Genomic DNA, 27,554 nt, shown 5'->3' with positions numbered 1-27,554 from the left:
GATGAGATGGTTAGATGGCATCACTGACTCAATGGACATGAGTTTGGTTAAACTCCAGAGTTCGTGATAGACAGGGAGGCCTGGTGTGCTGCGGTTCATGGGGTCACAACGAGTTGGACATGACTGAGTGACTGAACTGAACTGAATTGATCTACTCAGCAGACTCTTGGCACCCTTTTGCTCTGTCTTTGTTATAAATAGATAAGCATATCATCCATGCCTAAGAAGTCAAGGTACCAACGGGTTAGAACCCACAGGGATGAGTATGGATTACAACACCAGGTAAACCATCTAATCTAGCAAATGGGTAATAAAGAAAGAAAAATATGAGTTACAGCCTAAGACAAACTGCAGCACAGTAGTTTAATCTATTAAAAGATAGTGGTTAAAATCCCGGAGGAGCTCTTTCTGAAACTTATGTAAAAAAGGTACATTCAAGCTGCTAAAGAGATGAGTTGTAGAAGATGCTATAGTGTATAACATAGGTAACTTTAGGACGGAGACACTTTCCAAGTTGTGGAGAGTGTTCAGCTCAATAACTGCCTTAGAAATTGAACTTTGCTGAGCCACACTAGTATATATGTATATGTAAACATTATATATATATATATAAATCTTATATCCATTTATGTATTACATATTGAACATGTAAAAATTAAATTTAAAAAAGAGGAGCTAAATTAAATGCAGAGTAAATCTTATTTTATTATTTAATGATCAATTTCCTTCCTATGGTATATTTTTAGTTTCATTGGAGGTATACTTAATACAGAAAAATTTCACATATTTAATATATCCATAACCTCCAAAATAATTCTTGTGTCCTCTTGTTTTATTTTTATTTTTGTGGTAAGAATACAACATGAGATCTACCCTCTTAACAAGTTTTTAGATGCACAGAACAATGTACACTAAAGGCAGTAGGTTATCCAGGAGATCTCTAGAACTTATTTATCTCATATAATTATAATGTTATCCCCATTGCCCTGTCACTTCAATTCCTGTCAAGCATCACCCTGTTCTCTGCTTCTCTAAGTCTGATCATTTCAGATACCTCATATAAGTCGAATCATGCAGTGTTTGTCCTATGACTTCTTTCACTTGCCATAATGTCTTTTAGGTTCACTCATATTCTGCTCTATGTATATATCACATTTTCTTCATTCATCTGATAATGGACTTTTGAGTTATTTCTACATCTAGGCTATTGTGAGTAATGCAGCAATGAAAATGAGAGTGCAGGGATCTTTTTGAAATATTGATTTGAAGTCCTTCAGATATATACTAAGAAGAAAAATTGCTAGATCATACGGTAGTTCTATTTTTAATCTTTTGAGGAAACTCCATACTATTTTCTATAATGGCCAAACCATTTTACATTCTCACCAGCAGTGTCTAAGAATTTAAATTTCTGTCTACATCTTTGTCAACCTTTCTTGTCTTTTTTTTTTTTTTTAACTGATAATCACCATCCTCACAGGTATGAAGTGAAATCTCATTGTGGTTTTGATTAGCAGAGGTCAAATCACTAACATATCCTGGATCACACTAAAAACCAGGGAATTCCAAAAAAAATATCTACTTATGTTTTTTCGACTATGCCAAAGCCTTTGACTGTGTGGATCACAACAAACTGTGGAATATTCTTAAACAGGTGGGGATACCAGACAACCTTACCTGCCTCCTGAGAAACTTGTATGCAGAAAAGAAGCAATAGTTAGAACCAGACATGGAACAAAGGACTGGTTCAAAATTGGGAAAGGAATATATACTGTTGAAGCAATATATTGTCAATATATAGTCAAGGCAGGATATTATCACCCTGCTTATTTAACTTATATGCAGAGTACATTGTGTGAAATGCTGGGCTAGATGAATCACAAGCTAGAATCAAGATTTCCAGGAGAAATATCAGTAACCACAGATATGTAGATAATACCACTTTAATGGCAGAAAGTGAAGAGGAACCAAAGAGCATTTTGATGAAAGTGAAAGAGGAGAGTGAAAACTTGACTTAAAACTCAACATTCAAAAAACAACAATCATAGTGTCTAGTCATATCACCTCATGGCAAATAGTTGGAGGAAATGTGGAAACAGTGTCATATTTCATTTTGTTGGGCTCTAAAATCAATGCAGATGGTGACTGCGACCATGAAATTAAAAGACACTTGCTGCTTGGGAGAACAGCTATGTCAAACCTAGACAGTGTTTTAAAAAAGCAGAGATATCACTTTGCCGAAAAAGGTCTAGTCAAAGGTAGGATTTTTCTGGTAGTCGTGTGTGGATGTGAGAGTTGGACTATAAAGAAAGCTGAGTGCTGAAGAATGGACATTTTGGAACTGTAGTACTGGAGAAGATCTTGAGAGTCCCTTAGACTTCAAGGAGATCAAACCAGTCAATCCTAAAGGAAATAAACCCTGAATATTCATTGGAAGGACTGATGATGAAGCTCAAGCTCCAATACTTTGTCCACTTGATATGAAGAGCTCATTGGAAAAGATTCTGATGCTGGGAAAAATTGAGGGCAAGAGGAAAAGGGGATGACAAGGATGAGATGGTTGGATGCTATCACTGATTCAGTGGACATGAGTTTAAGCAAGCTCTGGGAGATAGTGATGGATAGAGAAGCTTGGGGTGCCACAGTTCACAGAATTACAAAGAGTTGGACATGATTTAGTGACTAAGCAACAGTTTATTAGTGATGTTGAACACCTTTTCATATACCTGCTGGCTATTGTATATATTCTTTGAGGAAATGTCCATTCAAGGCCTTTGTCAAGTTTTAAATCAAGGTATTTGATTTTTTTTTTTTTTTGCCATTGAGTCGTAGGAGTTCCATATATGCACTGGAAATCAATTTCTTTTCAGACATACAATTTGAAAATATTTCTTCCTGCTTTGTAGGCCCTGGTGATTCTTAACATGAATCAAGACACCCTCAGGAATAACCTTGAAGAAATTGGGGGAAAAAAGCATTTATTACTTACAAGTTCTGGAAATTACGTGCCACACTTTGGGCCACACAGCAAGGTCACAGGTAGAGAGAAAGGGAGAGAGAATGCATCAGCTCGAGATTCTGCTTCTATTTACAGTTAAGAGTGGGGGCCTAGGGTTTCATGGGATCACTATTGATAAATTTAAAATATAAGAATGAAAATTCAAAGTGCAGGAAGGAAAAAGAAAAATAGCCTAAATGGCTAGTTATCTAAACCAAACAATATGCTGGGGGGAAAAAAAGGCCTTAAGTGGTGTTCAGCCTGGCTTTTTAACTAGTTGTGTGGCTGGAAATGTGTTTATTCAATATAACAGTCATAGAGGTACCTCTTTGAAGTGGATGCCTCTGCAATCAAAGCTTAAGTCAGGCATTTTCATTAAAGCAAATAAAATTCAATTGTCAGGGCTTACACTAAAATTCTCTTGATCGTGCCCTTGGTTGTACAGAAGTCTTTTTTAGTAACTTAGTTCCACTGTCTACTTTTGCTTTTGATGCCTGTACTTTTAGTGTTATATCCATGAAATCACTGTAAAAATCAATGTCATGCAGTTTTCCCATATATTTTCTTCTAGGAGTTTTATAGTTTCATCTTTTACATTTAAATTTTCATACTCTACTTTGAGCTGATGTTTATGTTGGTGAAAGATTGGGATCCAATTTCATTCTTTTGCATGGGGATATACAGTTTCCCAAGAACATTTGTTAAAGAGATTATCCTTTCCTTGTATATTATATGCATTCTTGTGGAAGAGCAGTTTTCCACATATGCACCCATTTATTTCTGAGCTCTCTATCATTGGTCTATGTGTTTGTCTTTATGTCAGAACAGTACTATTTTAATTACATAAAACATTCATAATATATTTTGAAAACAGGAAGCATATATTACCTCAAATTTCGCTCTTTTTTCAAGATCACTTTAGTTTTTTTGGTTCTTTTGCTGTTCCATATGAATTTTAGGTTTGTTTTTTCTATTTATGTTAAAGTGCTATTGGAATTTGAAAAAATTCCAATATCTAAAAATCTGAAAAATTCCAAAATCTGTAGATTGTTTTAGATAGTATGGACATCTTAAGAGTTTTGCATGTGGATACCTTTTCACTATTTGCGTCTTTTAAAATTTCTCTCATCAATGTATTGTAGTTTTCAGTGTATAAATATTTTGTCTTCTTGGTCAAGTTTATTCCTAAGAATTTGATTATTTTTATGCTATTATAAATAAGACTGTTTTATTAATTTCCTTTCTGATGGTTCATTGTTGCTGTTTAGTCCCTCAGTCGTGTCTGACTTTTTGTAACCACATGGACTACAGCATGCCAGGCTTCCCTGTCTTTCACTGTCTCCCAGAGTTTGCCCAAATGTCTATCGAGTTCATGATGCCATCCAACCATCTCATCCTCGTCACCCTCTTCTCCTCCTGCCCTCAATTTTTCCCAGCATCAGGGTCTTTTGCAATGAGTTGGCTCTTTGAATCAGGTGGCCAAAGTACTGGAGCTTCAGCTTTAGCATCAGTACTTCCAGTGAATATTAAGGGTTTGATTTCCATTAGGACTGACTGCTTTGATCAAACACAAAATCAGTTGTGTTACTATACATTGACAAAGAAGGTTGAGTGGCGAAGAATTGATGCTTTTGCACTGTGGTACTGGAGAAGACCCTTGAGAGTCCCTTGGACAGCAAGGAGATCCAACCAGTCATATATATAGGTAATCCAATGCTGATTGCATGTGAAAGTGAAGTTGCTCAGTCGTGTCTGACTCTTTGCAACCCCATGGACACCAGGCTCCTCCATCCATGGGATTTTCTAGGCAAGAGTACTGGAGTGGGTTGCCATTTCCTTCTCCAGGGATTTTTCCCGACCCAGGGATCGAAACCAGGTCTCCCACATTGTAGACAGATGCTTTAACATCTGAGCCATCTATAACTGTAATATTTTCTTAATGAATTGACTCTATTATCATTATATAGTGATCTTTGTCTCTTGTGATAAAGGGATTTAGGAGTCCTGTGCTAGCAATGGGCTTCCCTTGTAGCTCAGTCGGTAAAGAATTTGCCTGCAGGACAAGAGACGTGGGTTCAATCCCTGGGTTGGGAAGATCCCCTGGAGAAGGAAATGGCAACCCACTCCAGTATCCTTGGCCTTGAAAATCTCATGTACAGCAAAGCCTAGTGGGCTGCAGTTCATGGGGTCACAAAGAGTCGGCCAGCAATGGAGATGAAATTCAAATATACATTTTGTTGTTGTTGTTGTTTTAAATCATGATATTACATGAGTTACATAAATCATCTTATATTTAGAATAGCTTTTCTTTTCTTTTTTAATTTTTATTTTTACTTTATTTTGCTTTACAATACTGTATTGGTTTTGCCATACATTGACATGAATCCGTCATGGGTGTAAATGAGTTCCCAATCCTGAACCCCCCTCCCACCTCCCACCCCATATCATCTCTCTGGATCTTCCCTGTGCATCAGCCCCAAGCATCCTGTATTGAACATAGACTGGCGATTCGTTTTTTTACATGATATTATACATGTTTCAATGCCATTCTCCCAAATCATCCCACCCTCTCCCTCTCCCTCAGAGTCCAAAAGTCCTTTCTATACATCTGTGTCTCTTTTGCTGTCTTGCATACAGGGTTATCATTACCATCTTTCTAAATTCCATATATATGTGTTAGTATACTGTATTGGTGTTTTTCTTTCTGGCTTACTTCACTCTGTATAATAGGCTCCAGTTTCACCCACCTCATTAGAACTGATTCAAATGTATTCTTTTTAATGGCTGAGTAATACTCCATTGTGTATATATACCACAGCTTTCTTATCCATTCATCTGCTGATGGTCATCTAGGTTGTTTCCATGTCCTGGCTATTATAAACAGTGCTGTGATGGACATTGGGGTACACGTGTCTCTTTCTATTCTGGTTTCCTCAGTGTGTATGACCAGCAGTGGGATTGCTGGGTCATAAGGCAGTTATATTTGCAATTTTTTGCAAAGGAATCTCCACACTGTTCTCCATAGTGGCTGTGATAGTTTGCATTCCCACCAGCAGTGTAAGAGGGTTCCCTTTTCTTCACACTCTCTCCAGCATTTATTGCTTGTAGACTTTTGGATCGCAGCCATTCTGACTGGTGTGAAATGGTACCTTATTGTGGTTTTGATTTGCATTTCTCTGATAATGGGTGATGTTGAGCTTCTTTTAAACCTCTATCAACCTAACTTTAGGCTAAGTCAGTTAGTCGCTCAGTTGTGTCCAATTATTTGCGGTCCCATAGGCTGTAGCCCACCAGGCTCTTCTGTCTACGGAATTCTCCAGGCAAGAATACTAGAGTGGGTTGCCATTTTCTCCTCCAGGGGATCTTCCCAACTCAGGAATCACATCTGTGTCTCCTGCATTGCAGGCAGATTCTTAACTGTCTGAGGCACCAGGGAACCTATAAAACTCCACATTTTTATTTCCCAAACATACTTTATGTTATTGATGTTACTACTTACATATTTTTATATTGTGTATTCATTAACTAGATCTTGTTGCTAGTTATTCTTAACCATTTTGTTTTTTTAACTTTTATACCGGTGTTAAAAGTGATTTTCAGACCACCTTACCTGTCTCCTGAGAAACTTGTATGCCGGTGAAGAAGCAAGTTAGTTGTGGCATGTTAACTCAGTAGTTTCATCTTCTGGACTCTAGAAGACAAGCTTAATAGCTGTGGTACACGGGCCTAGTGACATGTGGGATCTTCCTGGACCAGGGATTGAACCCATCTCTCCAGAATTGGCAAGTGGATTCTTCACCACTGTGCCACCAAGGAAGGCTCAAACATAGCTTTTTAGTGAGGACTACTCAGTACCAGTCACCAGAGTATCTCAAAAATTCATTATAGCAAGCCTGTAGATGCTATATATATATATTACACATTTAGAAACAAAGATTCAGAATGGTGTGTGACTGACAATCAGTTACATGGGTAGCCAGTGGCACAGTGAGGATTCAAACCTAATTTAAAAAAAAATGTAAATGTCTTGTGTTCAAACTCCCATGAGAGTAGCCATCATTTACAGAATTGCTATCTATATTCCACTTTTAAGAGCGAATATATTTTGAAATTGCATTGAGTATGGAATAAATGAATTTTGTTATACACATTTTTTGAGAGATAACTTGAATGATGCCATGAGCTGGAATAAAAGCCCCGACAGTTAAACTCCCAAAGTCTTGAAACAGAAAGAAAAAAATTAATGTTCTTTTCTAGCATATGTTTTCCTTTGTTTAAATAATTTATATATCTTCTTTATGTGCTGCACTTTATAACTATTGAAATTGATACATTCTTACCTCATGAAGATGTTATGAGGACTAGCAACAACAAGCATTAAGTATTTTTAATAAAAATGTTATTTTAGTGACAGTAGTATTTTGCTTTAAAAAGTATTCCTTCATAGTAAATGCTGCTTGTTTTGCAATCATTTAAATTCATATATGATTTTCCAGACTTATAGATTAGATTGTGGAATTTTGAAATAAGATCTACTGTTTGTGCAGCATTTGAATGTGTAATAATTTGACCATAGTAATACTGGCAGAACATATAATATTGGGAGGATTATTAACATTGAGATCTGCAAAACAAATTAAGTTGAAGTTATTCATCACAGATGTTTAAAAAATCAGATCTATTTCAACATTTAACCATATTCACCAGCCTTAAATCTTATATTTGGCATTCATTTTGGCAACAAGAAAATGTATAAGACTGTCATATGAAAATAACAAAAATATTGTTTATAATTCAGAAATCTGTTTTGTATGAATCTTCAGATTTTTGAAGCACATGCATTTGATTTCAGAATTAAATGAATTGGTACATATGGCAGAGGCATAAAACAGATTACACATGGTTATCTGGAAATAATATTCATTTTAAATAAAAAATATTAACAAATGCCATTGGGATGGATGAATCTATGTAGACATCATTGAGGTGAAAAAAAGGATTCACTTATTTTGGAAAGTGCACTGATATATGTGGTCAGTTTTATTATTTTTATTAGGAAGTAATAAGCATCAAAGGAAAATTATTTACGTATTCTCATTTTACTACCAAAATTAAATTTTAAAGTTCATGAAATTGCTATGTGTAGATTTTTAAGAGTAAATAATCCCTATAGATAAGCTAAAATCCTTACCTTCAGCCACCTTATTTTATTAGGAACAGCCAATGTGAATTAATTAGGAACAGCCAAGACAATTACTACTCAAATGATAGTTGGGTAGTAATACACAGTGTACATACAGAGTAGGAATATACAGTGAAACATCATTGGGATATGTTCTTGATGTCGTAACTTCCTTTGGCTATGGTCTGTAGTTCACTAAAATGTTTAAGATACCATCTTCAACTTCTATTGATAGAGATGTTGATGTTGTCCTGCAACACTTTGTAGAAAGTCTTGTGTAATTTTTGCTGACACAGGAGCTTAGTAAATGCCAAATCCATTCAATTAAGAAGAAAAAAGATACAGAGAGTAAAGTATCTTGACAAAGGTCCAACAAATATTTAAGGTTTTACTCTGAATCATTCTGTTCTCTTTTCCTCTCTTGTATCTTTGGATAATTATTAAAAAGAACCATGATAGTTTTCTGTGAGCAGAACCATGATAGTTTCTGTGAGCATAGCTAACCACAGGATATTTTTAAGACAGATGTACATGATTGTACAAGGCAATTGTCCTTGCTGGTTTGGGGTTCATTTAGATTTGATTTTACTTTTCTTTTAAACAGCATGGGTCTATCATCTCTGAGTTGACTCCTTCAGCACTCTAACAGACCAAACTTTTCATATAAAGATTTTCTTTCATCACAGATTTGTGCTAAATTTAGATTCCTCTCAAGTTCTGTATGTTATTTCATAATGCACAGAAAAATATCCAGTCATCACTGTGGAGTAAGTGTGAGCTAGACTGACTATGAAAATAAATTTTTCTATCCCTCTCTCACCCCCAACTTTCTATAATACAGTGGCCCATCTGTGAGGTAAGAGGAACCAACACCACTTTTAAACAGAGATTAATTTTTAGCCACTCGTGTATTAGGAAAAAAACAACTGTAAAATCAATGTCAAACTGCTTAGTCATTTCTTTCTTAAAATAATTGACCTAAAGTTCAGAAAAGTGCAAGAAAGACAAACCATTAGGCACAGTAAGAGAGGGATTACATTCAACAATGATTTTCTTTTAAATGTATTAAGTATTTCTGATGTGTGCAAGAGTTTCCCACCCCCGTAATAATTTCTCATTCATTAAGTCTAAGTAGATACAATGGCTTTAGTGTGTTTGGAGAAATTGTTCATATATGTATCATCTCTCTCTCTCTCTTATGAATGCCAAATCATTTCAAAGATGATGAAACTTTTCAAAAATCTACTTCTTTCACCTAATTCTACCCATAGTAATTTAAGTCTTACAATTGAGTTCTCTATTATTGTTTCTGTTAGGGACTATTTTTGACAATATTAAGGGAGATTTATCAGCATCACAGAATGTTTAATAAAGTTCCATGAGCTCTGAAGATTGTCTAGAACATTTATGGTCCCCTACTATGCTACTGGGGCTTCTCTGGTAGTTCGGCTGGTAAAGAATCTGCCTGCAATGCAGGAGACCTGGGTTTGATCCCTGGGTTGGGAAAATCTCCAGGAGGACGGCATGGAAACCCATTCCAGTATTCTTGCCTGGAGAATCCCCATAGACAGAGAAGCTTGGTGGGCTACAGTCCATGAGGTCGCAAAGGGTTGGACATGACTGAGCGATTAAGCACAGCACAGCACTATACCACTATACCCCTAATCAATTATCAAATTACTCTCTCAGTTTCCCAGACAAGCCAATATGGCCAAATGGGCAATCTAAAATACTGCTACAAAGAATGTAACTATTTTTTCTTTAAACTGTTTTCCTCTTGTTTTTGAAAGACTTGCGATCAGAGCAAATTATACAAAAATGAACAAATATCTTCAAATGCCATTTTTTTTTAAATGTAACAAGATGGGAAATGTAATACAGATAATTGTGCTCCAAATAAAAGACCTATAAGTCAGGAAAACTGTCGCATTCCATTACAATTTGAATCTACATATAAACAATTGGCAAGGACTGGTTGAAAGACGGTGTAGGAAACAAGTTATTCCCTGTGAAACTGAAGGTAGTGAGGTGGTTCTCTTTCTGCTTCCCTCTATCCTTTTGCTCTTTAGCATTACCCTTCCTTCCACTAAATTCATCTCCTGTAAATCCACGGGCAGGTACCTAGGAGACTCCAGACCTGGCTAATAGCTACAGGGTAGAGGGGTAAGACACAATTAACTATTCCTTACTATGAATCCACTATATTTCCTTCCAGAGCATTAATTCAGACCCAGGTTATGCTTCTCTGGGCAGTGGCCAGAGGAATTCAGACCACAGAGTACAGAGAGCATAAGGCAGTAATAACTCTATTCACCCAAACCACTTTGCCTGAAAGGACCCATTCACTGCTCTGAACAGGCCTGAGATGTGACCAGAAGGTGGGACTTCCTCGACTGACTGCATCATTTCTCACCTCCCAGCACAGTATCAGACCATAGAATTCTCTATAAATCAGGAGAGCTATTGAAAAACAGCTTGGAACACCATTTCTAACATGTTCCTGCAAGCACTGGAACACTCTTTAGGTCTTGCATTGACTTAGGATTCTGCTAGCTTCACAAATGATGTACTTCCAAACTCTGTATTCATTTCACTATTTTACATTTAAGAGAAGTCCTTGAAAATAAGTTTAAAAATATACAAAGAATTGGACAAAAATAATTCAGGTTTCAAAAAAAATTGTTAACTGAAAATTCCAACAGACTTTTCATTTTGAGAAGATAAAAATAAACTGTTTCTAAAAAAAAAGAGAGATGAAGGATAATGAAGATGATAAATTTCAGTGTATTTTTCCCTTTGTTGTTGTTGTTCAGCCCCCTTAAGGTTCTTAATTTTTAATCCTACGTTTCACATTCAAACACTGTATGATATTTAATTATTTTATTAAATTGTATGAACAACTTGAAAATATTTCTCTGCAGCTGATATAAGGCCTCTTGAACATTCTGCCAGCAACATTATCAATGCAAAGTATTTTTTTAACCTATTATCTTTAAGAAGTAAATTTCTTAATGTGGGAATGGTGTCACAGAGTGAATAGTCATGTTAAAAGTATTTTTTAGTTGCTTTCCTGTTTTGATATGCCTCTTATACATGTCCTTGTACGATTAATTTCATCTTGGACTTCGGATAGTTTCTGAACACCTTCCTTTCATCTTTTAAACCACATAGTTAGAATATCTCGTTAATCTCATGGGTCATGAGCCATTTTTTGATAACTAGTAGAAAATTAGATTCTTAAAAATTAATGGACATATGCACCTCATGAACTTAGCTGAGAACTCTTAAGCCTTGAAATACCTTAAAATCTCAGCATAGGTCCTGGCCAAAGCTTCCAGTTTTAGCAACAGGAAAATGTATTCATTCACTCAACCCATCTCTACTGAATCCCTAATGTATGCTGGCACCTTGTTGGGCTCTGTTCCAGAAAATTTTTGAGAAACATCTTAAGAAATATTAAAGAACAAAAAGGAGCCAATAGGAAGGGATAATTTAAACGTAGAAAAAAATGACTGAAGAACCTATACTCCAGGTTTAAGTGGATTACTTGGAGGAGGAGTAAGCAGAAGGAGTTTAGAAATCTGTCCCTTCTCATTACTTTCAATGTGGAGTGACCATATTTTCAGCTCCTGAGGCCCTTTATAGGAGTTGTGGGCCTAGACGCTTTGAGATCTCCGTTACTTGCTTTCCCTGACTTTTCTCCTCTCCCTCTGCCCCCTCAACCTGGTTCAGTATGGAATCAGTTGGAAAATTAAATTACTCACCCCCTTAATGTCAGCTCCCATATATTTCTTTCTCCTCCTGCCTCAGAGTACAGTTCAGTTCTTTAAGAGACATGCCACTGAATGAAGCTAGCGTAGAATTCAAACATTCAAGAGAGAAACCTGTCAGTTTCAGACCTCGAAGGACAGCTTCCCTGTAAGATCAAGGATTTTGACCTCTGGGGTCTCTCCATCTCACCTTCATCCCTTTCTTTTAATTCTGTTTAAAAATAATAATAAAAAATGCTTTTCGGAGGAGGCAGAGCAGTGAGTCCGCTGGTTCCACGTCTGCTATAAGAAGCAGATTTTTGCACAGGGATAAGGTTACCGCTGGCAGCCCAAAACTCCAGCGGTGTGGCGGTTCAGACGCTGGGCTCCTCCCCTCCCCCGCCGACGAGGAGAGGCTCACAGACGGGTGCAAGTAGACAAGTAGCTGTTTTTATTGAATACAGAAGCTCCTTGAAAACTCTGTGGACTCTGGGGCTCTCCTGCAATTCCTTTCATTCCCAAAGTGCTGGAGCCAAGCACGCGTCCCCCGTAACTCCCTCCCATTTCTTCTCCGGGATTTGGGTAGGAGAGGAGGGAGGAAAGGGGAGTGGGGAGATGGAGGGTGGTTGGTGGGCTGGGCTTGAGGGGAGACCTGATTCTCCGGCAAAGGAAAGGGGGGCGGGCTCGGGGCCGCCCGCGAGGCGTGTGATTGGGTCTGACCTTCAGCGGGCTTGTCAGTTTCGCCCCGGTTAAGGGGGGCGCGGGAGGGGAGTGGGCGGGGGAGGGGGCTGCCCGGAGCCTCTCGTCCGGCCCACTGACGGCATGAAGCCTTTAGGGGCACGCAGTCCTCTCAGATTTTTGGTTGAAGCCCCTCATCTGCCGTCAGTCTGAAGGCAGGGCCCCGCAGAGGACAGATCGGAGGGTCCCGACCGGCGGGGCCAACCGAGAGGGAGAGGAGGGGGCGAGAGACAGGAAGGAAGCAAACCATCAAATTTAAGAAAAAGCCCTTTGACTTTTTCCCCCCTCCCTCCCCAATGGCTGTGTAGCAAACATCCCCGACGATACCTTGGAAGGGACGATTAGGTCTGCAATCGCGATTTCGTGGGCTGAGTTCACAGTTGTGAGTGCGGGGCTCGGAGATGGAGCGGTGGTCCTCTAGGTGGAAAACGAAACGGTGGCTCTGGGATTTCACCATAACAACTCTCGCACTGACTTTCCTCTTCCAGGCTAGAGAGGTCAGAGGAGGTAAGAAAAAATGGTTTGGGGGAGGTGGGAGATTGCTGTCGGTCTTTCTCATTCTGTGCCCCTCCCCCCTTCCTTCTTCCAACCCCTCCCCCGCAAACAATTCTCTCAAATAAAATCCAGATTGTAGCTGCCACCAGGTTGGAAGTGAAGACTGGTGAGAGAGATGGATGTAGGCGGGACAGTAATGGGAGAAGAGGTAGCAGGAAAAAAGATCTGTCAGACACAGAGCCTGCTGAAATGCCCTTCACCACCTTCCAGGGGCTTTGAAAAGAGGAAAAATATTACCTTGAACACAGAGGCAGTTGTACAAAGCTTTTGTTTGAGGAGAGGTCCTTAGACTACCTTTGAACACATCTGGTTTCTTCAGATTCTAACTAATGGAAGTCCTTTTTTAAAGGTGAGCTGAGGAGAGAATATAGAGAAAGGGCATAAAATGAACCTTGATAAAGTTCTTTGTCTGGAACAAAGTGAGAAACAAGCTGTTTTAAGGATTTGAGAGAGACCAGGGGGAAAGAGTCTTTAAGACTGAGAATACTGTCTGTGTGTGTGTGTGTGTGTGTCATTTTGAGGAGATAGTAAGAGGGAAACAATGGCAGATTAAAAGAAATGGATGGAGATAGGAAGAACACTCTTCCCGGGATTTTGCACCTTCCTCCCCTCTGTGACCCCCCACCCTCAACTTCATCTTGCAGGTTGGACGTGCAGTTCTCTTGGAGAATGATGAAACTCGCCAAGCAAATGGGGTGGGGGCGGAGGAATAGGGATTGGAGGGAAGGGGAGGGGGCGTGGGGTGGGATGGGAGGAGAGAGGTAAGGAAAAGTTCCTACGTGGCACCACCAAATATTCAATGACCAGACCTGCTGGGAAGACTGCAGCTCTGTCAGTACCCGAGGAGGGAGAGCGACTTCACTCCTCCCCTCCGCCTCCTCCCTCCCCTTCCCCCGCCCTCTCCAGCAAAGGCATCTGGCTGGAGCGGTCCGTTAGGTGCTGTAGACACGGCTGGCGGGAGGACGGACTCCTTTGGAGTTAAGGGAGCCCAAATAGCTTATAGTAGAAAAGCAAGCTTTGCCGGGGTGCGCAGAGAAGTAGGGGTAAGAAGGAGGGCGGCGATGATTGGCTGAGGGAGAAACAAATTGTCAACCCCAAAGGCTCAGGCTTTAGCAGAAACCTGAGTCTGACCCTGGTGGGTGCCAAGATCTGAGTTCTTTGCGGGAGTTAGCGCTCCCGGAGGCCGAACTCTGCGAAGCCAGGTCTGTATTTCTTCCCCACACTTTGTGATTGTTCACCTTCCTGGGGAGCAGGCAGGGATGGGTTATTCGTCTGTGACTTTTCCTGGTGAATAGTACAGTCAGAGACTCATTAGGACTATCTTTGAATTTTTGAAAAAGTCATGCTGATTACGTGGATTCATTCATTTCTACATTTTGAAAGATGAATAGTAGAGTCTTGGAAGTGAAATCTATCAAAAGTTTGCACTTTACCTTTGATACCTGGTCACCAGCGGGATTGGTCGGTTCTGTCCTCAGGTCTGCCCTCTGCTGGTTTTCTTTATTATTTGGAATTAAAGCAACTGCCTCAGGATATAAGGCCTCCTAAAATCCTTCTAAGTACAATGATCCTGAAAAAGGACACTTGATTAAGGAAGAACAGGTATATTGTTTCCTTTTGAACTTTTCGAGCTATTTCTTTTGTCCAAACTTGGAACAAGTATCATAATGGCAGCTTTTTGTTTTTAGTATGGAAACTAAGACTTTCTTCAGTGAAGACAGATGAATTGTAAACTCGAGAGACTTATCATAGGTATTCAGGGATTATTTCACTGAAGATGTTTCAGTTCCACACTGGGGCTTCTTTAAAGCTCTTAGAAGATCGAAAGGTCAAATTTCTACACTTATGATGCATAATTTTCTCATTTAAATCTAACTGCATACCTAAAACTCTTTTAAACAAAACATCTTAGTACCACATCAAATAACTGGTGGAAAAACAAACTTCTCTATTAATACAAAACCATCTAAAGTGAGAAATAGCAAACTTTAAGGATCATGTGTAGTTTTTGTTTGTTATTTTTGATGAAATATCTTGCAAGTTATATGGTTATTTGGATCTTCACATTGTTTAAGATTTGCTGTTCATTTCTCCAAATTGCTAGGTGCTTATTCTTTAGAAGGAAACCATATTTACTTAAACCTACTCTTGTAGGCATTCTTACCACCTAATGAAATTCAACAAGGAAATACTATATTAATGCTTAAAAAGGAAACACTAGCCTGAATCATCACACAAAGGAAAAATAAACTCAGTGTCCAGTTCTCATGCTAGCCTTTATATTTGCAACTGATGTAACAATGAGTTAGTTTCTAAATAAGGTATTGTATACCAGAATTGTACTATATATTTATATAATTTCATTTCTCTGAGATGCAGTGGTATGCTCTGATTGTTAAACTGAAAGATAATTTAAAGATAACTTTTATCTAAAATTTGTATTTCTTGGATTAAAAAATGCTTAAGCCTAAAAAGTTCTGGGTTCATAATAAATTGGATTCTAAAAATATGTAGTTAGGATCCTGAAGCATCTTACAGAGAAAACCTTACAAAGAAAATTTCCTGGAGTGAATGAAAAGAAAGTCAGTGAACTGACACAGTCATATTGTTTTACTTTGCAAATCCAAACTCTGTAATTTAGTAATCTTTAATTTACTTTAAAAATTGTTAGTATTTATTATGGTTTAGTAAGAAGAAAAGAATAAGCATTATTTTTTATATTTATGTGCATTAACTTCAGGATCATATTTCATATACTTGTTTATGGTTAATATAAATGTTTTATCTCATGAATTTATAGATTTCATATTCAATTAGTTCAGTACTTATTAAGATAGAACCTGAAATTTACCTGGAATTTATAGTGACTATAACTCATGACTGTGTTCAGATTGATGGTTTTATGATAGATGGTTTTAGCAGTTTTTAAAGGAGTTAAGCTAAATTGAGTAAAAAGAAAATATAATATCTGATTGAATCATTTTGTTACTAATTAAAATGGTATTCTATCTTTGGTGGTTGAGCCAATACTGTGCCTTGCAAAACGTAGATTAATTTTATGAAGAATTTTCGAAGCTTGTCAAGAGTTGGTAGTGATTCCTGCTCAAGTGTTTTGAGTGCCTGGGATCAGCAGGTGAAATGGTGCTGGCTTCCAGAGTATGTGGTAATCCAACTTTGGGAAGAGATCAACCTTGTCCCTTAGGTTACTCAATCAGAAATCAGTTAAAAGATAAGATATGCTTTTGATAGCAAATGAAGTATCTTCTATGATTATTAATATTGTGTTTCCATTTGTTTTTTAAAGCAAAATCAACAGTCTGTAATAAACACTAAAGAAAATTAGGTAGCTCATGAGAAACACCTTTCTGAATCTTTTATACAGATAACCTTAGTTTAGGTGGCACATGTATGTTCAGTTAATTACAGACACCTTCACAAAATTGTCTATTAGTTTTAAAATTAAGTATATTAATATTTTAATGTGACAATTGACTTTATAATTAATACTTTGCTAGAATCTACTTTATAAAAATAATTCTGTGAGAGGTATACACAGAGTTTTAAATAAAATTATGAATTTGCAAAATGAAAAATGTATATATCTAGATAGCATGATTGCTTATGATTTATATAATTAAATTTTAGCTTCTATGTTTGCTTCGATTTGTGACTAAAATTGAAGGGGCACATTATTCAACTTATCACTAAAATATAGCAAGGCAAACATGGCCCCCTTTTCAAATTTGTGGGTAGGATTTCTGACAAAAAATAATTAGTTGCCTTTCTATTCTTAAATTTTGTTTCTTCTCTGAGACAAATTTCTCTTCACTCTGGTTAACTTATTTAGGCACTACCTATGTAGTGATAATGAATGGATTCGAATCAAGTTTCAGTGAGAGTGTGTAATAAAAAGCTGAATTTTTCGAAAGAAGAAAAGGTGTTTAGAGTCTTTTAAAGAGAATGATAGAGATAGAAATTCTCATAAAAATGGCAACTCCATACTACCTTCTCACTTTACTAATGAGGAAACTAAGGCACAGAAAAATTCTTAACTGAATCCTGTCTCTCAAAAAAATATAATATAATAGTCAAGATTTTCCATAAATGAGTAGGGTGAAATCTGCAATAATAATAAAGTATCTTTAAATAATAGTAGTCTGAGACTTAATGGAATAAACAATTATTACTTAATTTGTGTATATTTATGAAATATAGAATGACCATATATTGCTTAAATATATGTGCTGGAGTTTAGTTAGTGAGGATCGATTAAGTGAAAATGATGAATCAAAGAAACACAGGAGATTATAGAAAGCATTTAAAAATTCCTCAATGTACTAAATTTAGATATAGGTAATTTTTGATAATTTGTATTGTTAATATACCTAATTATGTGATTCTATAAGATCTGTATCAAATTAAAAAGTACAACAGTTTATAAAATATTTTTGTATACATTTGTTGCTGGATTATGAACATAGTTTTTTCCCTCTCTAAAGTTCCTAATAGAGGACCCAGTACAACTTTGAATTTTCAGGAAGCTAAGAAAGTTATATATTTATTTCAAATAAGACAAATAATGTCGAATTTCTCTTTTCGTGTTGATTTTATATTGATTGGGTGATATATATATAATATCTAATTGTATGTTTTTTATTAATAAGTCAGATAATGATTTGATTTTTATTTGATATGGGTTATTTATTTAACAGATAACCTTTTTTCCAAAGAAGCAGTCAGCTTTGGGGAAAAAAAATAATAGATGCGCTTAGTAGTGCAAGTTCTAATTCAAGTTTTTCCTTTTGGATTGTCAAAGTGTCTGAAAGTACATAACCACCTTTTACTTCGGGAATAAATGGATAGTTAATTTATAGAGAAATACTTCCTCTTCAGGGACTACCATGACATGCGGTACTGGCAATGGCTAAGATAGAGCTAATATTTCAACCATGAAGTTTTTTCCTCTCTTTTGGGGAATTCAGTACATGTCCTCAAGGTCCTGAAGAAGATACTATGGAAGTTCTACAGATGACTTAATTCTGTTTTATATGAATACAGGGTTTTATACATATTGACCCAGCCCTATCATTTAATATAATTTTTAGTGATGATGTTTAGGTATTTAAAAGCCAGAATCATATTATATCCTAAATGCACTTTTCATTCCTGTCCACCTTTGGAGAAAGCGCAGTTGGTTTGTAATATTAGGAATTCAAGGCAACTGCAGAGTTGGAGCTGAGGGCTGATCTGCGTTTCTGCTTTTACTCCTCGATTTCCCTCATATAATACTGGGGAAATGTGACCTGAGCTGGGAGTGGTGAGAGGAAATCAAATTTTTTTTTTTTTTGAGCATTGAAGTTTTGTCCCTTAACAAAGAAGAAAGAGGTACACACAGGTGCTATAAAAAGTTACAGTGCTCCTTAAACTTTCTCCCTGAAGAGTCTATTTTAAATGCAGTTTTCAATGTATACTAAAACTACGCTATATTGAATTTCCTAAATTTGGACTTTTTTCTACTGATTTCCTTTGCAATTAAATTCAGAATCTAAAGGGTTTTGCTTTTTTTAAAAACTACCTTCTATATTCTAATGCATCTATTTAATTCTCCTTTCAAAACCCTAATATGATTTTATTTTTATAGATAATTGTGATTTATTATTATTATTATTATTTTTTTGCTTTCAGTTGTGTCAGAACTCAACGTGAATAATACACTTGGGTAGAGAAGATGAAACAATTTTAAAGTGATTTAGTGAGCAGTATCTATTTATCAGTTGCAGTCTTTGGCCTACTACTGACTTGGCTAGTGGTTCTTTAGACATTGGCTGATCACCAGACCTACTGTTATCTGGTAAATAAACTCTTTGCTTGCTGCGCATGGAATTAGAGACAGTGCTATTAATTTAGTAGAAAGAACTCAGAGAAAAGAAAGGTTATCCTATTTCAGAGTAAGAGACCAGTTTAAATACGACTTGACAATTGAGAACTAAAACAAACCTGTGTAAAAGTGCTTCAGCACAATCAACTTTTGCAATCCCTCAAACCTTCTTTTTCTTTTTTTCTCCTTAAAAAGCATTTCTTTCTTATTTTAACCAAATTTAATTGCTCTTGAATGGCCCTGTACTGTACAGGCCAATGAAGGTCCCTATTCATAGAACTTGAGTGTATAGGATGTCAGTGGAAGCGTCCTTCCTCTGTCTGACTGGTAAACTCACATCCGGGCTTATAGGAGCAAACCTTAGACTGTAGGAGGCAGTTGGCTTTCCTTTCTCACTCAGACTTTAACAAACAATTTCCCGAAAGGATCACTACTACGAAATAGCAGTAGTTGCAATTCCTGACAGAACTAACAAGAAGCTCTAGCACATTTTCCTACTTTGTGTTCTTAGGTACACTGCGGAGAGTCATATGTATTAGTGGTACATGCTAAGTCACTTCAGCTGTGTCTGACTCTTTGCGACCCTAAGGACTGTAGCCCACCATACTCCTTTGTCCATGGGATTCTCCAGGCAAGAATATTAGGGTGGTTTTTGCTGTACCCTCCTCCAGGGATCTTCCTGACTCAGGCATTGAACGCAGGTCTCATGTCTCCTGCACTGGCAAGCAGATTCTTGACCACTAGCGCTCCCTGTGGTATTTGCTCTTAACTCTCTTTTCAGATTAACTGTGAAGTACAGCCTTCTACTTGCTGTCACTCTTTGAATGCTGATGAACCTTCGAAATACTTCACTGGTTTTGAAGACAAACATATTGTACAGATGGCCTAGCATGATGTAGGGTGCCCTTCTGTATGTCTCAGACTCAGGTTTCCCACTCCAACACCATGCACCCAGCACACTAGGCATGTTCAACCTCTTGACTGTCTTTTCCCCTGTCCTGGAATGCATTATTCTTTTTTGCCTGGAATATATTTTTCCTTCTCATCCATCTAGCAGATACTTTCTCATACTTCAAGATTTTACTCAAGCTGCATATCCAGACAGATATAGTAACAAGCTCTAAAGATTTTACTCAAGCTGCATATCCAGACAGATATAGTAACAAGCTCTAACACTGAATGCATATGTCTCCTTATAAACATTTTTGTATAGAATCTCATTTGTTCTGACAGTTGTCTTAGAGGTAAGCTAATACTACCATCTCTATTTTACCCATAAAGAAACTGAAAAACAGATACGTTAATTGTCTTACTTAAGACCATACAGCTACTGTGTGATAGACCCAGGATTTGAACCCGACAGTCTTGCTCCAGAGCTCTTGCTTTTGACCATTTGCCCATGTTTACTTTATTGTGTATTCTTTTTATATATAAATTGTTTTTTAAAATAATTTTTTAAATTTCTTTTTTGGTTGCCCTGGCTCTTCATTGCTGTACACAGGCTTTTTCTCCTTGAAGTGAGTGGGGGCTACTCTTCGTTTCTGTGCCCTGGCTTCTCACTGCAGTGGCTTCTCTTGTTACAGAACACAGGCTCTAGGCATGTGGGCTTCAGTAGTTGCAGCATGAAGGCTCAGTAGTTGTGACTCACAGGGTCTAGAGCACAGGCTCAGTAGTAGTGGCATACAAGCTTAGTTGCTCTGTGGCATATGGAATCTTTCCTGGACCAGGGATCAAATAAATCTTTGTCAGCTACACTGGTAGGCCGAATCTTATCTACTGCACCACCAGGAAAGTCCTATTATATATTCTTAATGCTTTTGTACAGCCTCCCTGACTTTGCTTATGGTTATGGTGCCTTGGGGCCTAGCAATAATGCACAAATCATGCAGCTGTAACCATTGTAAATATCATGTAAATCGTGCAAATAACTTAAATGCTACCAAGGGAAAATATAAAGAGATTTTGGTGAAAGATGATGTCATAATTCAGGTGACTCTTCAGCTTGCACTAAATTTCAGTGGTGAAGGAATTGTCACTCTTCCCATTTTAGAGACAAATCTATGCCTTATTGATGGCAGAGAACCAAAGGGGAGTAGATGGAAGCTAGCATGTGTTACTGTATTCCTTTGACTGAGGGGAAATTGACAGCTTTGTCTGTTGGTGTTCAAGGTTCAGCTTGGGGTTGGCCTGGTTTCATTAAGGAACAGGGACACTTACAAATTGCTGCCTGTTCTAATCAGGATCTATTACAAGGAACAACAGTTCTATTCCACTTTGGGGGATTGATGTATGGGAGGAAGCTTATTACCTTCAGTATAAAGTGTCAGATGTGATTATCTAAAAGCTGTTTGAATGTAATCAGCTGCGAGAATGTAACTGAAAGATACGTGGTCTGCAAAAAAAAAAAAAAAAGACAGTATAATTATTTTAAAAGTTCTTCATTTATAGTTCTTCCTCTAGGAGTTGCTGGAGGGTAAAGACTGTGATTTAGTTTTATTTCTTTCCCTAGTGTCCGCCAAGGTGCCAGAATGCATACAGGATATGATATAGTCACCATTTAGATTACTAATTATCTTCTTGTTTTGCTCATCAGACTGGAACAAGGTTAAAATCTAGTTAACTTGGAGTGGTGTAAAGTGACCTCCTCATATCATGTTGTTAACAGTGATTAGAGTCCCCCTCCCTCTTTTTCTTTACTCACTCTGTGAAGGTGAATGAATTGCTACTTTTTTCCAGCTTTCCTCATTTGGAAAATAGTTTTGCACATTCTCTCCAAAGATATTTTTATATATTTGAAGCTTTCAGTAGACCATACTATCTCTAAAACTGGAGTTTGCTTTAACATAGTAAAATGACTGATAAAATGCCATATGAAGTCATATTTTTGCTTTGACAGCAACATAAATCATCATTTCACTTGCCTATTGGTAAACAGGAAAGTTTCATTCAAGTTTGATTTCAATTTGTAAAAGTAATAATTGAGAAAATCCTGTCATATATAATTTTTCAAACCTTTTTCAGTTTTGTATGATATTAAGGGTTATCTGATTTTGCTTAATGACTATTAGGAAAAGTAGCCTATCTATATTTATTGCATTATGATTATTTTAGTAAGCTAGCTCTTCAAGTTAGAAAGCAAACTGCATGTTGCATATACAATTATGTTATTATGAAGTACCATCTTAAGGAGTACTTAAAATTTCAAGTGCTTAGTAGGATTAATAGTCTACAGCGGTAGGATTGTTTTGGATAAAAATATATTTTTAATATTCTATTCCTATCTGTTGTATATTTTAGTTCCACTAAAATCATCAGGATGGGTATCTTTATCTGCTTTATTTAGTGTGCCCTAAGCATGTAGATTGGAACCTATCACACAGTAAACATTTGGAAAATTTTTGTTGAATAAGGTAAAGATGTTGGTTGCAGCTCAGATGAATTGCTTTTCAATAACCTAATTGATAACCTGAGATAGGATATAAATTATGTAAATCAGCTGTTGTCAGTGTCTGTGGAATATACTAAAGAGATTTTTGCTGATACTGTTATGATTTCTTGAAATGGCTGTCTCTGTTTTGCCTCCAAGCAAACTATGGTCTTTGAATACTCTCCTAATCTGCTTACCATTATTTTTTTACACAGAATTTAGTTATTATCTCCTCTAGGAATACCTCTTCTTAACCATGAGGACTAGGATAATTGACATTGTGTAGCATCCTAAAGCACAGAAACCTTATCATAGAATGGCAACTAGCACTATACCTGGACTATAATAGGTGGCCAGTAACCATTCATTGAGTGAATTAATGAGATCATAATTAAGACATTTTTATTAAAGTCAAGAGGACAGGAGTACTCAATTATGGCTTGATATCACAATCATTTCCAGTCCCATCTCTGTGGATATTGATTGAGTGGATTTTGTACAGAATCCAAGCATAACTGCTTTATAAAACTCTACATATAATTTTGATGCACAAGCAAGGATTCATGAACCTTCTGAAATAGGAAATAAATGTATATAAAAATGAGGGTGTGCCTAGTTTGTATAACAGTGTACTGGAAGTCAAGATTTGCAATGTGCAAATCTTCTGATACATTTCTTATTTTCAAACAGAAGTGGTTCTGCATAAAATAATATAAATAGATCAACTGATCATGATATTGATAATGCTTTTTAAAGAAAATCCTCTTCATAGCATGTAACAAACTAAATGCAAATAAATATTTCTCTTTTCAATTTAAAGTCAAATTATTATAATGAAAATATAATTTTAGTTTTATAATGAGTATATTTTAATAGCTTTGGGCTTCCTTGGTGGCTCAGCTAGTATCTGCTTGCAATGCAGGAGACCCAAGTTCTATCCTTGGGTCTTGGGAAGATCCCCTGGAAAAGGGAATGGCAATCCACTCCATTATTCTTGCCTGGAGAATTCCACTGGACAGAGGAGCCTGCAAGTTACAGTCCATGGTGTCACAAAGAGTTGGACATGACTGAGTGATTTTCACTTTCAATAGATTTGACCACTTATAAATCAGACTTTATTTTCTTGGGCTCCAAAATCACTGCAGATGGTGACAGCAGCCATGAAATTAAATGACGCTGACGAATCTGGACAGCATATTAAAAAGAAGAGACATCACTTTGCCCACAAAGCTCCCTATAGTCAAAGCTATGGTTTTTCCAGTAGTGACATACGGATGTGAGAGTTGGACCATAAGAAAGGATGAACACTGAAGAATTGATGCTTTTGAACTGTAGTATTGGAGAAGACTCTTGAGTGTCCCTTGGACTGCAAGGAGATCCAACCAGTCCATCCTAAAGGAACTTAATCGTGAATATTCATTGGAAGGACTGATGCTGAAGCTGAAATTCCAATACTTTGGCCACCTTATGTGAAGAGCCAACTCATTGGAAAAGACCTTGATGCTGGGAAAGATTGAAGACAGGAGGAGAAGGGGACAACAGAGAATGAGATGGTTGGACGGCATCACCGACTCAGTGGACCCGAGTTTGAGCAAACTCTGGGAGATAGTGAATGACAGGGAAGTCTGAATGACAGGGAAGTCTAGCATGCTGCAGTCCATGGGATTGCAAAGAGTCAGACATAACTAGAGACTGAACAACAACAAAATTTAAAATGCCATACTTTTCAAATATTACACTTTCAACTGGTGTTTCTTCTTCTGTTACCATTCTCAAAGTTGTGACTTTATTTCTGCTTTGAATTTTCAGTATATAATGCTTTTTATGATATGAGAAAGTTCAGGATTAAAGTTGTTTAATAATTGAGAAAATTAAATAATCCCCTTCTTTGTGCAGTCACTGTGTTAGGTGTCAGGACTACAAAGATGGTAATTCAGGCTCCATTCTCATGGAGTATGTGTGTTACCAGCAGAGTGCTAGAGTGGAGGGTGTGGGCAGCAACCATGTAACACAAGACCATAAAGGTGGACTTTCCTGCATAGAATGGAGTGATATGACTAATTTAAAGATATAGAGAGGCTGCCAAGTTGACATGGTCAGCGCATACTCTCATATCTGTACATGACTGCTGCTGCTGCTGCTAAGTCGCTTCAGTCGTGTCCGCCTCTGTGCGACCCCATAGACGGCAGCCCACCAGGCTCCAGTGTCTCTGGGATTCTCCAGGCAAGAGTACTGGAGTGGGTTGCCATTTCCTTCTCCAATGCATGAAAGTGAAAAGTGAAAGTAAAATCACTCAGTCATGTCCGACTCTGAGCGACCCCATGGACTGCAGCCTACCAGGCTCCTCTGTCCATGGGATTTTCCAGGCAAGAGTACTGGAGTGGGGTGCCATTGCCTTCTCCGTGTACATGACTAGGTGGTTCCAATTGATTGCAACCATTGGATTCTCTGACAAATAACCAGGGAAGTAGAGCAGTGCAGCTTTTTTCTGGGTTATTTAATCCACTGTAAAGTGACCTGACATTCTCAATGATAATTAGTACAGTTGAGTCACAGTTGATATGGAGTTATAGTCATGATGAAGTTGAAAAATGAATGAATAAATAATCTTCCTATTTTATAAAGGAGTATGATAAACAACCATGTACGCATTTATAAAGTCTGTTATGAGACAAAGTAGTGTAATATTTTTAAACCTTACAAAATGGTTGTTCTTGTTACTAACCAAATTATAGCATGTTTTAGAACATAAAGTGTAAATAGTGATTTTTGTTTCTGAAGATTAATATGTTGGACCAAAACCTCTGTTTTATTTTGTTGGGAATAAGTAACTTATTATAAGCATTTTTAACTTATAATGATTTCTTTCATGGAAAGTTATATCAAATAGAGTTTAAAAAATATATCATTGATTTAGTTATAGTTTAAAATAACATTGATAGTCTGTCAACTCCCAAAGTTTTATTGTTACTACTCTAGACCTTGCCCCTGAATTTCCCTTAAACTTCAGATTCCTGAACTCATTGAACTGCCTATCCAGCTGTTTCCAGTGGCATTTACTAAGTCATCTCAAAATTAGCATGCCTAAAACTGAATTGCAGAACTCCAGTCCTAAAGTCCATTCATCACAGTCTTCCCTGTCTCAGTTAATGGCAATACAATCAATCATGATGTTTGAATTAAAAACGTTGGTGTCATCTTTGACTCCTTTTCTCTTATACTCCACTCTGGTCTGCTATCTTCAGAATATGTCCATAATATCACAAAGTACTTTATCTCTCAGCCCAAGAAAACAGTATCAACAAAATTTTACATCTAGAAGATTGCAATTGCTCCTTCTCTGCAGTCTAATTCTACTCCAGTGCCCCTAGAGTCTGTTAACATAGCAGTCACAGTCTTCTGAAAAATTAGTTAGCTGATGTTCTTTCTCTCTCTTTAACTTTCAGCGGTTTTCCATTTCATTTGCAATTAAATCTAAACTCCTTGAATATCCCACATGAACTATACAAGCTGCCTTCAACATTCCCTCATTGTAACTTCTCTGACCTCATCTCTTATATCCCTGTATTTCCTTGGCTGGAGGCATATTTATCTCCTTGCATTTCCTTCAGTATCTTACGTCTTTCGTCAGCTCCTACTTCATGTTCTTTGCACTTACTAGTCCCTTTGTTTACAATGCCACTGCATAAAAATATTAAGGTAGAGGAAGAGCTTATGCCTTTTCCGAATTTACTCAAACCTTATCTTATTGAGGCTTTTCCTGTCTTACATGTACTAAAATCCATATCACCGTAACCTTTCTTATATTCATTCACTGATTTATTTTTCTCCTTTATTGTTGTTCAGTTGCCCAGTTGTGCCTGACTCTTTGAGATCCCATGGACTGCAGCATACCAGGCCTCCCTGTCCCTCACCATCTCCCGAAGTTTGCCCAAGTTCATGTCCATTGTATCAGTGATGCCATCCAGCCATCTCATCCTCTGATGCCCTCCTCTTTTGCCCTCAATCTTTCCCAGCACCAGGAACTTTTCCAGTGAGTTGGCTGTTTGCATCAGATGACCAAAATACTGGAGCTTCGGCTTCAGCATCAGTTCTTCCATTGAGTATTCAGGGTTGATTTCCCTTAAAATTCACAAGTTTGATCTTCTTGCTGTCTGAAAAGAACTTTCAGAAGTCTTGCCCAGCACTACATTTCAAAGGCATTAATTCTTTGGTGTTCTGTCTTCTTTATGATCCAGCTGTCAAAACTGTATGTGACACTGGGAAGACTATAATCTTCACGATACAGAGCTTTGTCGGCAGAATAGTGTCTCTGCTTTTCAATACACTGTATAGTTTGTCATAGGTTTCCGGTCTAGAAGCAATTGTCTTCAGAGTTCATGGCTGCAGTCACCATCTGCAGTGATATTAAAGCCCAAGAAGAGGAAATCTGTCACTGCTTCCACCTTTTCCCCTTCTATTTGCCATGAAGTCATGGGGTCAGATGCCATGATCATAGTTTTTTTTTTAATATTTAGTTTTAAGTCGGCTTTTTCACTTTCCTCCTTCACCCTCATTAAGAGGCTCTTTATTTCCTCTTCGCTTTCTGCCATTAGAGTGATATCATCTGCATATCTGAGTCTGTTGATGTTTGTTCGGTCTATCTTGATTCTGGCTTGTAATTCATCCAGCCTGGCATGTCTCATGACAAACAGCGTAACAGCACACAACCCTGTTGTACTCCATTCTCAATCTTGAACCAATCAGTTGTTCCATATAGGGTTCTAACCATTGCTTCTTGACCCACATACAGGTTTCTCAGGGGGAAGATAAGAGGGTCTGGTATTCCCGTCTCTTTAACAGCTTTCCACAGTTGTTTTTTTTTTTTTTTTTTTTAATGATCCACACAGTCAAGGGTTTTAGAGTAGTCGGTGAAACAGAGGCAAATGTTTTTTTCTGGAATTCCCTTTCTTTCTGTGTGATTCAGCAAATGCTCACAATTTGATCTCTGGTTCCTCTTCCTTTTCTAAACCCAGCTTGGACACTGG

General features: G+C 37.4%; 1 protein-coding gene and 1 pseudogene across 1 annotated transcript in view; both read left to right on the top strand.

Annotated features, from left to right (window-relative positions):
• Positions 1 to 12,813: 12,813 nt before the first annotated feature.
• COL11A1 (collagen type XI alpha 1 chain) overlaps positions 12,814 to 27,554 on the top strand; it is a 225,180-nt gene continuing 210,439 nt past the window's right edge. The window contains exon 1 of the mRNA XM_004002244.6: positions 12,814 to 13,174. Within this exon, the coding sequence (XP_004002293.3) occupies positions 13,069 to 13,174 (106 nt within the window). The 5' untranslated portion in view covers positions 12,814 to 13,068. The remainder of the gene's footprint in view (positions 13,175 to 27,554) is intronic.
• On the top strand, positions 20,912 to 21,499 carry LOC114110802 (superoxide dismutase [Mn], mitochondrial-like; annotated as a pseudogene).

This window comes from Ovis aries, chromosome 1, assembly GCF_016772045.2.
Source record: "Ovis aries strain OAR_USU_Benz2616 breed Rambouillet chromosome 1, ARS-UI_Ramb_v3.0, whole genome shotgun sequence".
NCBI classification, from domain to species: domain Eukaryota; kingdom Metazoa; phylum Chordata; class Mammalia; order Artiodactyla; family Bovidae; genus Ovis; species Ovis aries.
The sequence above is the reverse complement of the archived record's forward strand: the minus strand, read 5'-3'. Positions and strand labels throughout refer to the sequence as shown.